Source organism: Misgurnus anguillicaudatus, chromosome 12, assembly GCF_027580225.2.
Source record: "Misgurnus anguillicaudatus chromosome 12, ASM2758022v2, whole genome shotgun sequence".
Lineage (NCBI taxonomy): Eukaryota > Metazoa > Chordata > Actinopteri > Cypriniformes > Cobitidae > Misgurnus > Misgurnus anguillicaudatus.
This window is the reverse complement of record NC_073348.2, coordinates 15,698,073-15,716,402: the sequence shown is the minus strand read 5'-3', so window position 1 is coordinate 15,716,402 and position 18,330 is coordinate 15,698,073. Positions and strand designations below refer to the sequence as shown.

At 37.2% G+C, this 18,330-nt stretch overlaps 1 protein-coding gene across 1 annotated transcript in view; it reads right to left on the bottom strand.

Annotated features, from left to right (window-relative positions):
• galt (galactose-1-phosphate uridylyltransferase) overlaps positions 1-18,330 on the bottom strand; it is a 138,320-nt gene that overhangs the window by 65,973 nt on the left and 54,017 nt on the right. Inside the window, exon 8 of the mRNA XM_055209101.2 lies at positions 3,846-3,978. Coding sequence (XP_055065076.2) covers positions 3,846-3,978 — 133 coding nt within the window. The remainder of the gene's footprint in view (positions 1-3,845; positions 3,979-18,330) is intronic.

Here is an 18,330-nt window from a genome sequence, read left to right as displayed (position 1 = left end):
CTATGCATTTAACCACAGGTACAGAGTTGTAATTCCAACCACACAGTTTGCGATGCTGTTTGCAAATGTCAATTTTGTCAATAGTTGCTGAAAACACTGATTCGTTGAACTATAACAACAGAACACATGACCATAGTCATGAGCTAACAATGCTTTTGGGACATGCACCCCTTCTACACCATATCTGTCTGCTTTAAAATTGCTGGTGTTGTGTTTACAAGAAGCCAGACTGAAATTATGATAAGCAAGTTAGCGGCATCAAATTTGGCTTGGGATGCTTAATGGCACAGAAGCTTGAAATTATTTGAACAAGCTTTAATTAAGCCAGGACAATAAAAACAAAATCAGCAAAATTACCAATTAGTAATTTGCTGCAATTTCTACACATTGCAGAATGATAAGAATCACAGAAAGATGCCAAAAAAATCAACATGTGTCGTCAAACAACAGTATTTTCCACAATTCTCAATAACACTACATAATAGAAAAAACAAGATCGAACAAGTATCAACACTGTCTGCGTGTCGAATGGGTAAGATCCTATATAATTGGTGGGCTGAAAGCAAAGGTTGTGATCGAGCATGATTCTCTGCTGCTCTGTCAGATGATGACTGACCTGCGCTGTAAATTCACTGACGTTTATTTACATAGTGGATTAAGACTGTCAGAACCTAAGCCTGTGAGAGCCAGAGTCACATATCCAGCTGAATATTCATCTGTTGTCACAGCGTCTCTTTGCGAATGCCTCTCCCTTTACATGGCACTGACAGGGCAACTTTAATAACAAGTGAGAAATATTTCCAGTGCAGGAAAAGCATGATGTGATGAGAAGATTCGGGCTTTGATAAGATAGTCTGTCAGCGCAGACTTGAGGAATAGATAGGCGCAGTGCTTTTGATGATTTAGACAAAAATGTTAAGCACAGGCAGAAAACCAAAGACTTTAAATGTGAGCTCTCCCTTGTGGCTGTTTTCTCTTGACTAACAATGGTTATAGCGTGAAAATACATTTCACTGTGAGGAAAAAAAAACATCCTCAAGTTCATAATTCAGTCCAAATGAAATGAGTCATGGGCTAAAGTTTGTGAACACTGTAAATTTTGTCAAAACTGTATCTAACTATGTGTTTTTTTTTTTTGTGAATTAAAGAATAGTAACTCTTAAAGGTGCATTGTGTAACTTTTAGAAGGATCTCTTGACAGAAATGCAGTATAATATACATAACTATATTATCAATAGTGTATATAGGCCTTACATACAGTACGGTGTAATTAACTGTACTGTTCTACCAAATGCGTTTCGTCCTTACGTTGTCTCAGACGACAACATGTTTCTCATGGGGCAGCTACCATGGCGTTTCATTGCGTCTCATTGCGAAGTTGGTTGCAATTTGCAATCTCACCGGTAGATGCAGCCAAAAAACATACTGAACCTTTAACCTCCTAAGACCTACATTTTGTGGCCATCACAACTTTTTGTTGTTTGCACCATAATACTTAATTCTGTGTGACTGGAACCTGTTGTACACAAACATGGACAATTACACTGTTTCATGTTCAAAAAATATTTGGTTATTATATTTATTGGTTCTTCCAAACCCCAAATAGACAAACCAAAGTTCGGGTCTTAGGAGGTTAAGAAAAGTTTTATGAAATGATAATCCTGGCATTATGGGCATCATGGCCTTATGGCTAGATAGTCGGGCTTGTAATCCGAGAGTTGCCGGTTTAAATCTCATGGCTGGCAGGTTGCGACTGCTGTGCCCTTGAGTAAGGCACCTGTTCCCTATTGCTCCCCATAGCTGGCCACTGCTCCGGTTGTGTGTGTGTGTTCACGACTTGCAGTGTGTGTGTTCACTACTCACTAGATGGGTTAAATGTAGAGGTCACATTCCAAATATGGGTTACCATACATTGTTCATTACCAGGGGTGCACATAACTGGTACGCAAATGTGCACCAGTCACTGCTCTAAAAGGTGTTTTTGCATACAGTGTTGCTGGAATTTTGTTGCACAGTTACCTAATTCACTGCAACATAAGGGATTTCTTTGTGGATCTTTGTGTAAGATAATTATTACAAACGTGTTAAAATGAATGTTTTGTTAGCACCGATGCAACAGTCACTGGGCTGATTGGCCAATTTAAATATTTAAGCACAAAAAGACAGGAAACAGATCTCAATACTTTACTCATGCGTTGTTTGCTACAGTAAGTTTTGTTTGGGCGCACCTCTCAAGCGCGAGCCTTAACCACATTTCAAAGCTTCAGACAGCACGCCAGTACAAGCAAATAGTAAAAACAGCACGCAAATGCCAACTGAGTTTATGTTTTGTTGACTTGAGCTGACATTTTAGCACAAAATTATTTAAAATGCTGTGATTTTACTAGTACACACTAGTCTTTTAAACATAAAGGGGTTGTTTCCCGGACAGGGATTAGACTAGTCCTAGACTAAAATAAATGTAAGAGCTGTCCAAACTGAAAACAACTTGCACTGACATATCTTAAAATACATCAGTACCCTTTTTTGCCTCAAAATACACACAAGTAAAGTTTTTAGAAATGCATGTTTGATAAAACTAGTTATATTTCCTAATTAAACTAAGGTCTAGTCCGGGCTTTAGCTAATCCCTGTCCAGGAAACCGCCCCTAAATGTACAAGAAGATATAAGAAATATATAAAGTTGAGAAATAAAATGTGTGTGTAGCAATATATTGGATTCGTGCATTTAAAGTGACAGTAGACTTTAAAGAACCCGTATGTAGGATGGTGGGCAAAAAATGGTACTGCAATCACTTTCAAATTAGTGTAGAGCGGTGTATCCCATTCCCGTCCCCCCTGACTCAAGTATTGGCTGGTTGCTACAAGAAGCTTCCAATGGCAAGTGACGAGCCCTACACATTAAGTTTATTTTCTTATAAACCTTTTAAGTTTACCGGGCCACGTTGGTGGGCCCGACGAGTCTTTGTTTACAAACTATTAAGTTTAGAGTGAATCATATTGATGAAGAAGGGTATTAAACTTCCAATATATCATTACAAAGGGTTTAGATGTCATTAAGCGCAACACAAAGGTCAAGGGTTTCGGTCCCAGGATCACACTGATAAAATGTGTCTTGAATGCACTCACTTTTGCTTGGGATAAAATGCATAAATGTTTGACAAATGCATTTATGTCATCATTCTGACATCCCCTTTATCTGTATTCAAATCACTTTCTTTTTTGGTATTCACATACACTAAAATGTGCCGATCCAAGAAGAACCAAGTTTTTGTTACTGATGTATCACTGATGTAAACATATCCTGATGTGCCATATATGAACGGGCACAACTAAGATTTGAAAGTTACCTAAAGCAAATACCAATCTAAATTCTAGCCTTATTCTTATACATTGCTTAACACGTCAAAAGATTTAAAATATAGTGCACCCAACTGCTCTGCTAAAATAATCTTCTTGCGTTTACAGAAAATTAAAGAACATAAAAAGGTTTTGGAATGACATAAGGGTGAATAAGAATCATTGAAACTTCAATTTTTAAATACAAGATAATTTGCTGCACCACTAAGTCAGGTGTTGAATATTACATTATTTATTCATGAATTACCATTAAAATCAATCAATCGGATGCTTAAATTAATGATCAAATATGTGATTATGTATTTATTATGTATTTTGCATGTTTTATTCATTGCACAATAACAGAGCGTCCCACAACTAAATTTGCTGGATAATTTAAAAAACACCCATAAATCTTCATAAATTACAAACTAAGAAACCTCACATTACATTTAGCTGTTTTTAAAGACATACAAATAAATGTTAGCAACCAGAAAGAGTCTTACTTTCTCTCTCTTGAGTGGTAAGGTCCGGAAGACGCAGAACATGTCGTCGTGGCAACAGCAGCGTCTGGAAGGGCCAAGTCGCCCAATAAGGCACCACCACCAACCAATGCTCATTTTCCACTACAACACGCTCCTGTGAAAGGCAGACCAGAAAATTCATTATGCACAAAACATGCATCATGCTATTAAATGTTAACAGACAAAGATGCTTAACCTTAGCTATTTTAAATACTATTAACACTCTTGCACTTTCTATGGCTGTGTTTGAAAGGAAAACCTTTAGGTCAGAAAATTACTATGCACAACTTCACACATGCACACATTGCAAGCGTGTGGAGTTATAATCATAACGACAGTTTAATTAACTTTAACTCATCTGTGCTGCAAGATTTACATCAAACTGTTGATTTGCGCTGACAGTAGTCGACCTGAAAGAGGAAGCCTACACTAGTTTACAGTAATGCATGCTTTAGCGCAATCTAGAGCCTAAGAAAGCAATGCATATTGGTGTTCAGTTTTGACACATTTCAAAACACAATAAAATCAAACATGCAAAAGACACACACATTTACATTTTAGCAATTCTTCTATGCAAATGTTCCAAACGTTTTCCATTTTTTGGTGATTATTTGGACAGTGTTGGTGTTAGACTCCAGAGTCATTCCAGAAAAGGAACTTTGGTTTAAATCCCTTTTGACCTGATTTAAGTTTTGACGTGCTTTGAATCATTACCTTCATTTCCATTACCCTTTAAATTGCGCAAATTGACATTGTGAATTGAAAATACAGTCAATGAAAACACGTCAATTTCGCAAAAGCTCCCATAAATCACAAAATGGTTTTTCTGACAAATTCTGTGTATTTCACAAAACGGATCAGTGTATTCCCATTTTAAGGTCACCTGATGCAATTAAGTCACACAATCATTGAAGATGATGCAGTATGTACTTAGCCTTAATACGTGTCTGCTCCCAAGTATAAGAGGCTTTCCTTGCCAATAATGTTTGGATAACACTTCTATATCTCTTTAGGTTTAAAATAATGTACTATTACCCCCACTAAACACCTATACATTGCCGCCCCTAAGTATAATGGGCTTTCCTTGGCATTGATGTTTGGATATTACGCTTACGTCTCCTTCGGTTAAGAATAATGCCTTGTGGGGTGGATGTGATATTAGTAAACCAACATCAGTCGACATGTTTGGAATGACTTATCGCTAGAGGAAAAACTAGAGTCACCTTTTATTTTGGCCAGCCTAAGGCACACCTGTGCAATAATCATGCCATAGGCCACAATCAACAACCTGATCAACTCCGTGAGGCAAATGGTGGTCACACTAGATACGGACTCCCCCAAAGCAAGATTTCAAGGCCTGTGCATGATGGCAGGGAATTAATTACCTGATCAAAAACCTTAGTAGTGTCTTATCAGAAAACAAAATGCCCTTTCAAAACTTTACCAACCAACTTTAGATGCAACCTTATGTAGGGCTCATTCAATAAGCTGTTTTTTCTATTATGAAAATAAGATTTTTAAAAACTTTACCAACCTTTTAAAATAATTCTAGCTTCTTTCTTAACACTCTTTTAACTCCATTGTCTGTTTTTATAACAATATATAAATAGGCTTTTTTGTATAGAGCTTCTGAGAAATGTTTCTTTAGCATCGTCCAAAGCTTAGTCAAAAGCAAGGCTTCAGAGCTTTTTGTATGTTCTGACTTACAGTTAGTGTTGTTAACCCAATATGTGAACGAGCCAAAAGAAAATACTGGTGTGAAAAAGTACAAAGATTAACTTGAATTTACAAGTCAATTTAACTTACTATTATTTATCTTGACTAGAGATGAGTTATTATAACATATATAAAATAGTTTAAATAAGTCAACTTCATTTAATAAGTGGTAGATACTCGTGTCTAGTCAAGATAATAATAGTGAGTTGAAATGACTTGTAAATCTGAATTATTAAACTAAAAAATGTAAGGCAGCAATTATTTTTTTTATAGTGCAGATAAGCTTTTTTTGTCCCATAAATGAGATCATTTTAGTACAGTCTGCTTTCGCCCTGGTTATGCTGGGATATGGGGTTTCATTCATGCTTTATTCTGATAATACTTTTTTGGACATTTCATATCGTACAAGTTCATACAAATTCGCCAGCACATAAAATACTTTGTTCATTTCTATTTAGGGCCTCCCTAAAGTGATTCGGTGCTCTATGTGGGAGCCACCCTGTTCATAAGAACCTAGACATATTTCCTAAGGCACTGGCCCCTAAACAGAGCTTTTTAAAACTCAAGTCACAAAGGAAGAAAATTGACTTTCTTGAGCCAGAAAGCCACGTAAAGAATCTAATCCTCATAAAATGTCACCGATGTATGATTAAAATGACCCGGGTAAATCCTAACTCGATGGCGAGGAACCTGTAGGATCCCAAGGACAGGATCGGGGAGACGATTTGAAACATGACACATACCGTGATGGATTACAAAACGGCTGAAGCTGACGTGTGGCAGCTACAGTGCGGCGAGCCCTGATGAGGAGGTGCGTTTGACAAAGCACAGCTCTGTTTGGCAGTGAGTGATGGAGGCTGATTAGAGTCTTCGTCTCACAATGATCTTCACACACACTGAGAGGCGAAGAACGCATACCACGAGTGTCGACATGAGATAGTGAAAAAGAGAGAGAGAGAGAGAGAGAGAGAGAGAGAGAGAAAGAGAAAGAAAGAGAGAGAGTCTGGGCAGGTTGTCAGGATGAGTGACAGAGACAGATAGACTTGGAATGTGATCTTCCAAGTGTTTTTTATTTCTCTCTCTTTTTTTAAATGTAAATGTGTATTCTGTCATATGTGGTCCATATGACTTGTGAAATATATGAGAAACAGATAAAAGGCATTTAATTAGACAATAAGCTCATTAACCTTCCAGTCCATTTGTGCATATGTTAGATGCTTTATTATTAAAAGCGACTAACAGTGCATTCAAAATATAAATTTTTCATACACTCTGCGTTCCTATGATCTTCTTTCTGCTAACATCATGCTCTCCTAATTGAGCTATTGAACTACATTCATTAAATCAATAAAAATGCTCATTTGCAGTATCAATACCCTCGTCGGCGAAAGGGACTGCGGTTATGCAAATGACAGAGCAGCAGCATTTGAGTACAGCGTGACACCAGCGAAAACTCGTCAAAATGGGAAAAAGCAGTTGTGTGATAGACTGTACTAACAGATTAACAAGAATTCGGAGCTATCGTTTTACAGACTGCCAAAAAACACCAATAGGAGAAGTAAATTGATCATTCATTCCAACGTCCACAGACCACAGGTGGGTTGACAAGTTGCTAGGGTCACTATCAAGCAGAGGTTTTACTTTCTACTTAAAAGTATTTTTCAAGTATGTATTTTATCCATGTTTTTCTTTGGAAAACATACATTCCAAAGCATATTATCATCATTTTTACTCTATTACATTGCATAAATAATACGTTTTTGTTGTACATTTAGTATTTAAGTACATTAACGTACTTTTACTCAAGTAAAAGTACACAATTTAAATGTAATTAGGTATTAAATAAATTTGAATATGCAATATTAAAGAATACTGTTTATTTTGTACCTCAATATGTTATCTCAGTCTATAAAAACCATATATGTTCTATATAAAATCATCCTACATAATTTATAAAACATTCTGTGAAAATATACCTTAATATCTTTAATACTGACTAAGTAATGTGTCATGTCAACGATTGAAATTAAAGTGAAACCAAAGATTAAAATCTAATTTAGACTCTTCATTACATACAGTAACTACAAGACTGTAGACTTGATTTCACAGCATGGTGGTTACATATTAAAATTCCAAATGCTAAAAGCTATTATTTGTCTGTGGTTTGTGTTCTCAAGCTGATATATACTTCAAATACTTCATAAAAATTGTATACTGATATGTTTTCCCTCAACTAAACAAACTAATCTAACAGCATTTGGCAAACCAATGCCTGCAGACTGCATTTCAGTTCAAGGTGTTCCAGACGCTCCATGGCAACAATCTGGGAGCTATCACTTCACACCGGCTCCATGTTTACAGTAATGCTGACAATAACATCACGTAAGCATTTGGCACATGCTTAGTTGCTTATGCCATGTTCAAATCCAGATGCGATTACATGTCCATGTTTCTCCAAAAATTGAAATGTCAACTTTGAATGAGAACATCATGTTTTTTCAATAACCAACGCAAAAATAAAAGAAGAAAAATGAGCTTATGAAAACTACCTGCCTGACATCTATTATATAACTCTCAGTTCTGATCGTGGAATGTGACTGGATGAAAGGCCTTACACGAGTGATACAGTATAGCACCGGAATAGCACTGTCTCTCTCTCTTTCTTTCCTTCTCTTTGTCTGCCAACTCTCTATAACACACACCCAAAAGCCATCATTTCTAGGGGGATGTACTTTAATTAAAAAGACTTTGGAACTTCTTGGAAACAACTGCAGAATTTGAAAGTGGCGTAAGAAAGTAGTTTCAAAGTAGATCTTGAGACGTTCATTGGGTTGTATTTTTTTTTTAAATATACACTTTTATTCATTCATTAAACTGTTTTAAGCAATATGCCAAACCAGGAGTGTGTTACGGCCATATACAAGCACCCTGAGAGTATTAACAGCCAAATTCCAGCTGTGCTGATGTAAGGCCAAAATGTCCTGATCATGACATATTGCTCTATTATTTCAGGTGTAGGGTCTGCAGATGAAGACGTGTTCACACTGAGCCTGTAAGTGCATGCAGATCGTTGTGGTCGCATGAGAGAAATGCCGCTCAAGTGATTAAACATTTAAAAGGAGCGGCTCCATTGCATGAAGCAAATACACAACCGCGGGTTATTAAACCGGCAATTAGGTCCCATTTACAAGTACATTATTTAACAGTTTCCAGAACTGGAACACGAGCGGTTTCCACGGAGACGACCCCTTCGAGGCGGTTTGCGGCAACGATTGAGAGCCACAGGAAACTCCGTTCCTCTCGCTTAATGTTTTGAATGACCTTCCGAGGCATTTTTATGAGCCGTTAGGAGGGTCATTATCCTTTCTACAAACACATTTCCATCATCTTCAGTTTCTATTTCATTTCGTGTTCTCCTTGCAGCTACAACACGTGCTCAGAGAGGTCTTAACATAAATCGACACAAAACATAGGCACTGTTACGTAATTACAATGGTGTGCAAAAGTGTAGAAATTATTCAAAGTTTAGTATGGGACTATAAGATTTATTTTAAAATGTGGGAAGATATATAAATAAAAATACACTCAGGTGAGGATTATTAGGAACACCTGTTCAATTTCTCATTAATGCAATGTTGTAATGGTGTGGGGGATGTTTTCTTGGCACACTTTAGGCCTCTTATTGCCAATTGGGCATCATTTAGATGCCACGGCCTACCTGAGCATTGTTTCTGACCATGTGTATCCCTTTATGACCACCATGTACCCATCCTTTGAAGGCTACTTCCAGCAGGATAATGCACCATGTCACAAAGCTCGAATAATTTCAAATTGGTTCCTTGAACATGACAATGAGTTCACTGTACTAAAATGGGCCCCACAGTCACCAGATCTCAACCCAATAGAGCATTTTTGGGATGTGGTGGAACGGGAGCTTCATGCCCTGGATGTGCATCCCCTCAAATCTCCATCAACTGTCCATTTAGGCTATTGTAAAAACATGGCAGCGTGAAATGGCAACTTCCATGTAAGGGGACCCACGGTGTATGTAGATAAAAACGGCTCATTCTAAAGTAATAAAAACAACACAGTTTGTTATGTTAGGTTTTTATACACCACTAATAATATAGTTATGTATATTATATTGCATTTTCGTCAGGATTTCCTATAAAAGTTACACAATACACCTTTAAATAATCCTTGCATCTTAACATATCCAACCCTTACAGAAAAATTGGAATTTCACATGTGAAACATATTTCAAAACACTTTAGTGTGAATCCCATGTAGATTTCCATGTAAAAACCTATGGGATCACATGTACAACATGATGACATGCAGCATGGGATCACATTCAAATCAAATATCACCACTTGTGCTTATTTGATCCTATAGGATTCACACAAAAGTGCTCCAAAACCATGTGAGCAAGTATTTGCACATTTAAAATTTCTTGTGGCTTTTTTGCCAAACCCTTATGATATAATCTCATCTCCAACCATGGAATACGTTCATGAAAGAGACCTGTGAATAAAGAAACCAGCTTTATGTAAAGGCTAAATGGCACTTGTTTTTGTGAGTTGGCCTGGAAAACAGAGGCACCTTTCTTTGAGACAGGGTGCGAAGTATGAAGGTGTTTACTGTACAGGACAGATGCCAATGAGGGCTCAGATAAGGAGAATTCCATTGCATATGAGGCATGACTGTATAAACATATACAATCCTTAATTAACCCTTGACGTCTGGGTTCCTCTTGTGTGTTTGTGCATTTGCTTGTGCTACGAACGTGAATAACTAATGTTCTGTTGTAAACCTGGAAGAAGGACGTAAGCCAAAGATGCCAATTTGATAAAGATGACAATATCGTAGAGATTTAGGGGTTGTGTATTTTGGCTTAGGCCACTACGCAACCAACCAGAACATCTTAGCATCCATAAAGCAACATTATGGAAACTACCCAAAACACCCTATAGTAGCATCCTGACGGTGAATTTTCTGAGGTACATGACTCATATTTTCTAAGGCTGTACATGTTATACAAATAACTACTCCACTACAATTTACTGTACTTGTAAAAGAAAATTAGATTATAATTCATCCTAAAACAAAAGGTACATAACCGAGGCATCTAATTGTTGTGATGTAAGGAATAGCATTTCCGGGTCCAAGGCTCCACTAATTTCAAGTGAGAATACAATCTCAGCAGTCTTTTAAGGGGAGGTTTACATTTTGCATGGAAAACGCGACCGTGCTGCTTTCCTTGTTCTTTCCAACGCGGCATTCTGAAAAGTTGAAATATTGTTAACTTGCTGCGACGTCTACACGCCTGAAAAAAGAGCATGTGCACCGTGTGCACGTCAATCTCTATATTTGAGTGCGTCTACATTCAAAATAACGTATTTGCATGTGCAAAAACGAGAAATTTGAACCGCACCTTAGAGTGCTATTTATTCACATCACGTGTTTAAATATAAACACACAATGTACACTACATTCTTTAGATTTACAGCATCCCAAATACTAAAAAATATTACTGTCTGGTCATCTGGGATTTCAGTGTGGAGATACAGGATTGTGATTTTTTCATAGTGTTAAACCATACTGTGAGTGTATAATAGTATTGTTTGTTATTCGCTTTAAGCATCTGATAGGACGCTTGGACCTGGAAGTGGTGGCGTGTGACTTAACAAGCAGATTGGTGTAATGACAAGTAATGCATTACCCCAGGTTACAATGTAGAGGAGAAACTAAATTTGACTGAAATCGTATCACACTGTGTGAGAATTTCTCTCCATCCCTCAAAGGAGTCAGTGTACCTGCTGAAAAGATTATAAGATATATCAGGGATTCTTCCGGTTTCCTGCTCTCATCTTTTAATCTCTTTCATAAGGTGCCAAAGCTCCGGAGGATCCTCGTGAGGAACTGTACGCGAAGCCTACTTTCGAAGTCACAAAGCTTCTTCGCACCTTCATATGAAGAAGGCCACTGAAAGTGAATGTCTGGTGATATACAATGAAACTTTTATTTTAACGTGCCCTTTGTCAAAATCGGGGTTTGAAATTAACACCTGCCAAATGTGGATTCCCAATAACTAAGGCAGAAAAAGCCCATTATGATCTATATTCGTTTTTCTTTGAATCCCATTGCTATCAGAGCCCAACCCCAAAATTAGAAAATTAAAAGTAGAAGCACTTTGTTAGTCTGTTTTGACTTTGATAATTAATTTTTTGGGACAATAAAAGTGCTAAATGGCATTAACTTGAAAATTTAGTAGGCAAACTCTACATTCTAAAAATATCATCAAACTAATAAAACTAGACATTTTTTGTTACTTTATTTTTTTCAAATCAACACAAAATGACAAAAATGTGTAAATTAACACATCCTTTTTATATTGTAGTTATAATGTGAATGGTATACCATTTACTTTCAAATGCTGTATTTGTATTATTCTAGGTTAACCCTAACCCAAACTTTACAGCATGTTTTGGTAAAATGTTTGCAGTTTGACATTAAAAGAAACAGTACTTATTATTTTCAAACATCTTTATAGTTCTGTTAGTAAATATCTAATTTATTGCTAATAAATTCCTTAAACAAAGGTATGAATTATAACTATAGATTTGATGCCACTAACGTAACAAACCAGTGATAAGTTCTTCCTTGACAGCATTTATTTTGCATGGCTTTTCCTTTCTAACCAAGCAGAAATTGCAAGGTGGACTAGACTTACAGACCATTCAACATTCAAAACTCTAGATGAGAATGCGGTAAGTGGGGCTACGGGTAAAAGAAAACAGAATCCAATCAGAAACCAATCAGGTGTAATCAAAGAACAGTAAGATAAGTATATTAGTAAAACGGGCTCAGCATACAGCAGAAGCCCTGCTGATCTCTCTGTCACAGGTTGATTATGACCTAACTACACCAGAGGCAAATGCTGATGCACAGTTCTCAGCGAACACAACTGATTCATTGCTGTGTGCCAAGCTACAGATATAATCCCACAATCTGTCAGCCATTTGACTTTAATTTATTTGCCCTCAGCTCTTTTAGGAAAGATCATCTAGATTTTCTGGTATTTACATGTTCAGAAGACATTAGCGTCCTCCTCTGTGATAGTTAGGCAATCTTCATGACACAACGGTTGGTTCGGATCTCTGCTATTCAGCTGCTATGGACTCTGCTGCTAATGAGTCCTGACTCAGACTCAACAATCGATCTCGGGTCTTGGTCTTGACTCGGACTCGACACTTGATCTCTGGTCTTGCCTCGGACTCGACACTTGATCTCTGGTCTTGATTCAGTCTCGACAATTGATCTCTGGTGTTGGTCTTGACACGGACTTGACAGTCAATCTCTGGTCTTGATGTTGACACGGATCCGACCCTCGATCTCTGGTCTTGTTTTTGACTCGAGTTGGACTGGACTACAACACGGTTTCCTAGGGCTTTGGTATCTCACTTCCTTATTGGTGAATCTGAGCTCAGGATGATAGCAAGAGGTTGTTTGTCCAACATTTTCCTGAGAACAGCTTTACAATGACCATGTTTACATGTACCCTCATAATGTGATTGTAATGGGATTTTGGCAATATTGTAATTATACTTTACCTCATGTAAACACAATACTTCAATAAAAATAATGTGATTAAAGGCAGGGTATCTGATTTGATCCAGAAACATTTTTAGTTATACTGGTTAAAAGTCTCCTCACATCCTGAGCAATCACTATGTTAAGTTGTCTAAATGTATTTTATAAATATAAACATTTGTGAAAGGCGTAGGACCAAAATATGTTCAACAAATCACTGAATTTGGACCGAATGCAATAATTGGTCAAATGCAATTTTCTGCTCCTCTTTTGTGAACGTGTTTTGCATGCTCTATTCACGTAGAAATCATACGCCATCAGCGTGTTCATGTGCGCTCGTATGTAAACAGAGCAAATAAACTTTCCTGCTGAATTGACAACCTGCACAGGACAACCTGCACATTGACAACCTGTTGTTGCAGTGTTTCTTTGGAAACACAGGACGATTTTATTTAGATGGATTCAGATTTATTTTGATGAAACATTGTGTTGCTTATGTAGGTTTTGTTACGTTACAAATTAGCATAACGATATTTATGTTTTTAAAATTGCAAGCAAACTACTACGCCTAGCGTTACACAACCGAAAACGTACTGTATCTTATTCTGATTTAAAACGTGTTTATGTTCGTTATTTTGGTAATGTTATTCACTTTGTACTGCAAAGTTTTCTCACGGTTGAATGAGACATAAAAGGGGTTCTGGTCTGTGCGTGTTCATGTATTTTGGAGAAGGCGTGGCTTTGGATGGCGATTTGAACAGAGGGTGGGATTGTGATTTCAGTGCTAGTAGGTTAAAGTTAGCATTTTTTTAAATCAGATCCCCTGCCTTTAAGCTCATAATTGCAATAAGTATAATCGTATTAAAAGAGGTGGCATACGCCATTTTTAAAAGCAGTTTGTTTTTGTCAACCTGATCTCATGAATTTAATTTTCCGTGGCATTCTCACGGATTGGTTACTCAACTGTTTTGTCCTATTTTCTTACCATTGTCGCTTCGGTTTAGGGTTAGATTTACATAAAATGACATCCTTACGCAAACCCAACTCTAACCCCAACGCCAGGCAACAATTGTTTAAAGTTTAGAAAATATAAAAGAATAAATCAGAAAAAAATAGTATAAACCAATACTTAAAGTGACATACTAATGCAAACACCAAATCTAACCCTAAACCAAAGTAACCAATCCTAAGAATGCCACGGAAAAATTAGCAAATAATTTTGTGACTATTCCACGGAAATTCGTAAGATCAGGTTGGTTTTTGTCATGCACCTTAAGCACAAATTCATTTTAAACTTGACATTAGGATGTTTTCCCTGAACTCTGTCACTCTGATCACTCTGTCTTCATCCAGAAACAGCTCAAATAACACGACAGCAGGTTATAAAACCGTTACAGGTACTGTCATAATATTTCTGTTTTCATTACGTGATGGAATGATGAAATACGTCCATAAGAACGTGTTTGTCATTTAACGTAAGTAAATTAAAACAGTGGACAGCATATGTGAGTTTATCATTTGTGCTCTGCATTGGTCTTTTTTCTGATTAATTTGAAAATTAAAACTGCAAGTAAACAGGAGTGAAGAGGTTATAGATCCATTCATGTAAACATCTTACTGTGATTAAGTCCTTACTATGATTATTGGAAATAATGGCATTATTGGTGTACATGTAAATGTACTCAATGTTCCAGCCGCTCGGTGAGGGATGTGTACAATGTGGCACTGGAAGTATCTTAATGGATATTTCAGTCCGTTGGGAAAATTAAGTGTTGGATGCAATAAATAATCTGTATAAAACAACAAATTCCATGCAGACAATGCTAATTATTATTGATTTGATATTATGACAATCAGCATTTCCTGTCATATCCAGCGTCTGGTAAATTTGATGTCCTTTGAACACAGACATTAATATTGGAACTAATAGCAAACAACACCAAAAATGGGAAGGCCGGGGCATTCCGCCAAGAACTCACCAGAGAGACGACCTAAAGAACAAATCAGCTGAAACATGATTAGCATAAAGAACAAAGTGTAAATGAACACATCTCCAGCGGTTGCTACATCAAAACAAAACTGCTGGCCAATGAAATTTCTCAACCTGTTTTTTTAGCCTTTTCAAAGTGATCTGCATTTTTGTTTACGCTTTTTAAAAATGGCATAAAAGCATAAATATTAGGGAATAATAATTCTCTGAGCATATGGCAGTTACCGTTTGGCTTACAGTATGTTTTTATTAAGAGCACTTACAGTGCATTCAATTCATGTATTTGTTTTATCAGTATGTGTGCTCCCTGAACAGAGAAACCATGACACTATGTACTGTATATATTACATGGTTAGGCAAACCCCTAACCCTCAGTATTACACTTTCTCAGATAAACACATCTTGTGCCATTTGTGCATAAATATAGACATACATATAGAAGTGAATCTCAAATCGTGACTTTTCTAAGTTATAAGAATTTCTCTTACCAGACATTAAATAATTTAATTTATCTCCCAGACATTAAATGAGAGGACTGATGCATATCTAGGGACCAGAAAATCACAACATTTTAGGGTAGGGCACTACTCTTCATAAAATTATGTGCTTGTTTATCCGAAGGTTTTCACTGAATACCATATACCATAAAATGATCTGCTATTACTTTTCTCTTACAGAACAGACATGATGTAATTGTCATATTTTCTGAGGCATGATAGCAAGATTCAGAGGTAATCTAAAATTATTTTGCATAACTAGAATTACACATTTGCATATAGAAGAAGCAAACATCTTGTAACATTAATGGGATCGCTGGGAAATGCTCTTACTAATATGCAAGTTTTTGAGACACTAAATGTCTCTATTCTTAGTGTCAAAGTTTGGATTATACCAACACACATCCTACAAATGAACACATGTGATTTAATGGGATAGAAACGGGACAAAATTTGCTCTCCCGAGAACTCCCGGTGGGCCGGTCTGTTTTTTTGGACACGAGGGCCGGTGTTATCATGCCACCAGGTTGAAGGTTGCTGTTCCTATGCTGACAGCACTCACAGCAGCCCCATTCGCGTAATTTGCGGGTGGTATGTCCCCACCGCATTATGGCCAAGTTGATTGTGCCCCGACCACGGAGTAATTCTTGCATTAGGGTCCATAAACACTCTAAAATGCATGGACAACGTAGGACGCGCCACTTTCTTCTGCTTTTCAAAGCGTTCGCCTCTGAACACGAGTTTTGTTTTAGGGGCTTTTTACATCTGGTCACTTAATGCGTTTTCTTCGATCGGATAGCTATCCGATCGTAAAAAGACCATGTGTAAATGCCCTCCGAAACGTTTTTGAGACGGATTTAAATACGATCGCTCAAACCACTTGAGGTGGTGGTCTGGGACACTTTTAAGACAAAAATAGACAAGTTTAAATACATCTGGTTGATGAAATCAGATATGTCAGTGCATAACTCCTCCCAAACGCAAACACGTCACCCGGAAGTTAGCCAGCAAAAAGGGCAAACAAACAAAGACGACAAACTTATTGCTTTATGGAGCGACGGCAGCGAGTAAAAAAGCTTTCAAGAACCAATAAAAGAGTCCAATGACAAACTCGAATGATACTAAACTTTGAAATAAAACCTTGAGAGAGAGTTTGGAAATGCTTTTCCCCGTCATGGACCTGTATGTTAAATAACTGTGCCGTCACTCTCGTGCAGCTCTGTACTGTGCTCTCCAGGTCATAAAGAGCAAGGAGACGTGCAGTAAGTGCTGCCTTTTGTTGCATAAATGTTGTCTTAAGTTTTTTATGCAGAGAAATTAATAGTGTATTTGCATTTTGCGCGGGAGTAGAAGATCGGATTCATATCCGTTTTGCCAAGACGCATTTATTTGGCCAAATGTAAATGCAACAGTTATAACATATCAGATAGCTATCTGATCAGAGAAAACACATGAAGTGAACAGGTGTAAAAATGCCCTAAGACGCGTCTACAGTATATTTGATATACTTGCCACATGTTTAGATTTAAAATAAACTTGAGCGCGACTTGATATGAACGGCCTCTTAAAGGAAAAGGATCTACAAATCGTATTTTTTTTTAATCTAAGTCATAGATGTAACAATGAATCGTCTATGAATAGTTATTCATCATCTATTTCAAGAGGAACAAATCTATTTGATGCAAAACTCAGTTTATTGGGGGGAAAACTATGTTTCATTTCAATATGAAATGTGAACCGGTAAGACCCTTTTTGCTACACAACATTGAACAAACATTTCTAAACAAATTACCTGCCGGATAGGCACACTATTATTATTGCACAGATGATTACCATCTTGTCTGATACATATATTACATAATTCTACATAAAATAAATATAAACTACTAATGCAGTGGTTCTCAAACTCAAAATTGTAGGGGTTCAAAGGGATGCACCCTACACAAGGGGGGGTGAGAGTTGGAAAAGTTGCTGAAAAGTTGGAGAACCACTGAACTAATGTACAAAAATGAACAAGGAACCACTCAAGATATGTTTTAGATTATTACCACACTGTCTTAGACACTACTGTAACATTAAACCAAAAAATGACACTGAAATTAATATCTCAGTCCCAGAACATAAGCTACTATTTTATTTACCCACCCTTTACAATGTAACATACTGGACACATACTGTAGGAACAGGGTGCCATCATCAGCTGAATTTGCGCCATACTTGACATTTGCACCATAGGTTGCCACCTTGACATTTACAGTGTTTTGGGGACAATAATGGGAGCAATATTCTAGCTTCTAGTTAGTGGTTTCAGGTTCAAAACCATCAAGTCTCGGGTACTACTGCAAAACTACAGAACAATGTAGTGGAAATCTGCAGAAAAGCCCTCAGATTGGGCACTAGCTCCAGCACCACTGCTGGTAACCTGGGGGTAGAAAGGGCTAGGAGAGATTGCAGATCATAAAGCTAAGCACCATCTTCTCCTTTTTAGTAAAAAGTATTTTCTGCCAACTCCCCTTACCCTTGGCACATTAATCTATGTCAGTCTGATTATGGACACTAGCCGAAAGACACAGTTACTATTAACACCTCCCCTCCTTCTTAGCACAACGTGTCCAAACTGTTGCCTGGACAACATCAGTTTTGAAAGTCACATCTAACTCTCAAGCATCCA